Source organism: Nyctibius grandis, chromosome 7, assembly GCF_013368605.1.
Source record: "Nyctibius grandis isolate bNycGra1 chromosome 7, bNycGra1.pri, whole genome shotgun sequence".
NCBI lineage: Eukaryota > Metazoa > Chordata > Aves > Nyctibiiformes > Nyctibiidae > Nyctibius > Nyctibius grandis.
Window position 1 is genome coordinate 50,605,631 of NC_090664.1, and position 3,478 is coordinate 50,609,108.

Sequence of the window (3,478 nt, forward strand, 5' to 3'; positions counted from 1 at the left end):
CGGTGGGGGGAAAAAAAGTAAAACTCATAGAACAAATAGGAGAACTATTTATTCGGTTCACAGTCGTGTGAAATGCAGCAATAAAAATCTTTGGACTTCAGCAAAAGTTGTTTTTAATTCTTTTTTTTTTTTGAATTTCAAAAAACAGCGTCCAATGTCCATTAAAACAGCGCTTAAGTCTATAAAAAAGTAACTTAAGCATAAAAAAAAATCATAAAGATAGCATCTAGAATCTCCATACAACCGAAAAAAAAACCCCAACCAGCCCAAACCCCCGAAACCAAAACCAACCAACCAAACAAAAAAAAAAAAAAAAATTTATAATCAGATATCTTGGATTTTTACACCACCTTACCTGTAAATTATATATACATAGAATATTGCAGAATTATATCTAATACACAATATTTTCACTATTAATGCTGGTATAATCTTTATACACTGGCCCTTACGTTTCTTTTTATTTTCTTTTTTTTTTAATTAAATTATTGCATTGTATAAACTTTGACTGCAAACGGCCCCCCCCCCTCCCCTCCTCCCTCCCTCGCCTCCCCCCCCCGTGGCTATTCACTGTCCGACTTGCCGTCTTTCGCCGTGGTGGAGTGGTTGTAGAGCCCCTGGGCCATGAGGTGCACTGCCAGGGAGTTCTTGCTGCCCGTCGCCTTCTTGATTTTAGCTCGTTTATTCTGGAACCAGATTTTAATCTGGGATTCGTTAAGCCCCAGCTCTTGGGCCAGGCTTTGCCTCCTCTGCTCCGTCAGGTACCGGTTCGTCTGGAACTCGGCCTTCAGTCTCTGCAGCTGCTCGGCGGTGAAGGCGGTGCGCGGCCTCTTGTCCTCCTTGTTGGGGTTCTTCTTCTTTGGTTTGCGGGAGCGGGGACCTACGGCCGGGAGAGACGAGAAGCACCGACACGGCCACGCTCCGCTGCGGGCGGCCCCACGCCGGTCCCGCGAGGGGGGCACCCACGCTCCGGCACACCGCCCCCTCCCAGACTTCCCATCACCCTAAGAAAAATAAACCCCGCTTGGTGCCTGTGCTGCCAGGGGATGCTCAGGGAGCCGCAGCCCCCTCCGGACCCCCCGCAGCCCCCCCTGCAGCCCCCGCTCGCTGCCCGGCCGCCCTCCCCGCTCCCTCCGCATCCCCCCGCACCCCAACCACAGACACATTTCCCAACCCTTTTCATCCCGGGGATGCCCCGGCAAGTAAAGCCTGTACCAGAGGCAGCGGCACGGAGCTAAATTTTATTCCCCTGAGCAGATTATTTTTTGTTTTTTTTAGGGAACCCCTTTTTTTTTTTTTAAGAAACCTCTTTACTTGTTTCCTGGTGGTTTTTTTTTTGGTGGGTCGCGATTAAAAAAAAAAAAAAAGGAAACCAGCCGCCTGTTTCCATTTGCGAGCAGCAATCCGCCGCTTTGCTGCAGTGCCCATATGGCGTTGCACGGCCCGATCCGAATCGCCGGGATTATGCTCGGGAATATTATTCTCGGCAGCACAAGGAGCCTTTTCTGCCCGGGCCGAGCCATTGTGAGGATGTATGTTAATTAAATATTAACAAAGGAGAGCACCGGAGAACAATGGAGTAAATTCCAATTCAGCCCTCAATATTACCTCTGAGTAAGAGTTTGTTTTCAGACATTACGAACTAATTTTCAACACGTCCTACAATCCCTCCTTCAGATGGCCGGCTCTTCGGGTGAAAACCCTAGCTCGCTGCTTTTGTAAGAGAAAAACTCATTTTTTTTTTCTTTCCCTGGGAGCAGATCTCCTGCCTGGTGCTTCCCATGCCTTCCCCCAATGGTTTCTGCTTCTTTTTAACGAGGGTTTTACCAATCTGCCGGGGACAGCCCTGTTCTCCCCGCGGTAACAGAAGGACATTTTTCACCCTGGCTTTTTATTTTTAATTTTTTTTTAATTTTTTTATCGATCATTTCAAGAGGTTCTCGCCCAAGCCCTTGCCAAGAGGCAGACCCTGCCAAAGAAGTTCCCCGTCTCTTGGAAATGTCCCCCGTCTCCTACAGAGCTGACCTGCAGCACATGGAGGGGAAATTAAAAGAAAGAAACGAAACGGGGGCCGCTCCGAGGCCTCTTTTTAGAGAAATGAACCATCGCGGATTGTTTTTGGCTAAAAAAAAAAAAAAATACTAATCAAAGCAAGGCGAGGCCTGTGGAAGTCCACCCTCTCCCTCCCCAAAACACAGCGCTGGGGGATTTTCCTGGCAGGAAGAAGGGCAGCTCGCCGGAAGGATGAGCGGGGAGCCCCAAAGCCAGATTTGTTTTTCCTCCCTCTTTGATCGAACCCGGCAGTTGGTGGGAAATGCCCCGAGCCCGGGCGGCCCCGGCTGCTCTGCGGCGGCGGGGAGGGAGAGACCCCCCGCTCTCCCCTCGTCCCTCCGGCTCCGCGCATCCCCAGCCACCCCTTCATCTCCCCGTATTTTTGGGGCGATTTTAAGCAACTCCCCCCCCCTCCCAAAAAAAAAGGAGAAGAAGGAGTGGGAAAGGGGGAGCGGGGTGTTTTCCCTGCCGCCCTCCCTGCCCCTCGGGCGGGCGGAGGCGAGCCGAGGAGCCCGGGGAGGGGGACGCGGCGGCGGGGAACGGGGCGGCCCGGCGGGGCGGCTCTTACCTGAGGAGGGCCGGTCCGAATACCGCGTGCAGTAAACCCAGGCGGGCCAGAGCATGGGCTGGTTCCCGGCGTTGGAGCTGGCCTGGGAGCTATCCGAGTCCGAGCTCACCGACAGGTCGCCGCCGCTCAACCCCCGCGCTTTCAGGGCCGCCTCCAGCGCCGCGGGGTCCCCCCCCTTCTTGGAGGCGCCGTGTAGGGCCAACCCGGCGGGGCCGCCCTCCCCCCGGCCCGGCGAGCCTGCCCCGCCGCCGGGTAACGGAGCCCCGGGGGCCGGCGCCGCGGCGGGGCTGCGGCGGCTCTCCGCGCCGGGCCGCCGGGGCTCTCCGCCGGGGCCGCCCGCCTCCTTCCTCCGCCCGAACTCGGGCCGTAGGATGTTGTCGATGAAGAAGTTGGTGATGCGGTGTGGGTGCGGGTGGGGGTGCGGGGGGTCACCGGGGGGAAGTAGCAGCCCCCGCCGCCCGCCGCCGCCGGGCTCCGCGTCGCCGCCGGACTCCTGCGGCTCGGCCGCCTCCTCCCGGGGGCTCCGGTCGCCCTCCTCCATGCTGCGCTGCCGGCCCCGCCGACGGCTCCGCTGCCCGCCCCGCTGCCGGCCGGGCGGCTGCCTAGCGCTTTTTGTTGTTGCTGTTGCAGTCGGTTGTTCTTTATTTTAATTCTTTTTTAATATATATTTTATATATATATATATATATACACGCACGCACAGGTGTCTATTTGCTTTCGTTTCTCCTGGGCGCGCCCGGCATTCAAAATCCAGAGTTTGCAAAAAAAAAATTAATAGTAATTTTTTAAAAAAATAAAGAAACAAAGCCAGCAGCCGAGCCTCCGCGAGTTCCAACTTTGCCAAAAATAAAAAGCACA

The 3,478-nt window shown here is 54.9% G+C and overlaps 1 protein-coding gene across 1 annotated transcript; it reads right to left on the bottom strand.

Moving 5' to 3' along the window:
• Window positions 1–563: 563 nt before the first annotated feature.
• EN2 (engrailed homeobox 2) lies at window positions 564–3,161 on the bottom strand. The gene is made up of 2 exons (XM_068405515.1): window positions 2,621–3,161; window positions 564–880 (listed from the first exon to the last, which is right to left on the bottom strand). Exons 1-2 carry the CDS (start codon window positions 3,159–3,161, stop codon window positions 564–566), a joined length of 858 nt encoding a protein of 285 aa, XP_068261616.1.
• Window positions 3,162–3,478: the final 317 nt, after the last annotated feature.

Coding starts and splice junctions, on each gene's coding strand:
- EN2 (XM_068405515.1), bottom strand. CDS start 3,161: ATGGAGGAGGGCGACCGGAGCCCCCGGGAGGAGGCGGCCGAGCCGCAG. Junction 881..2,620: donor TTCGGACCGGCCCTCCTCAG/GTAAGAGCCGCC, acceptor TCCCGGCCGTAG/GTCCCCGCTCCCGCAAACCA.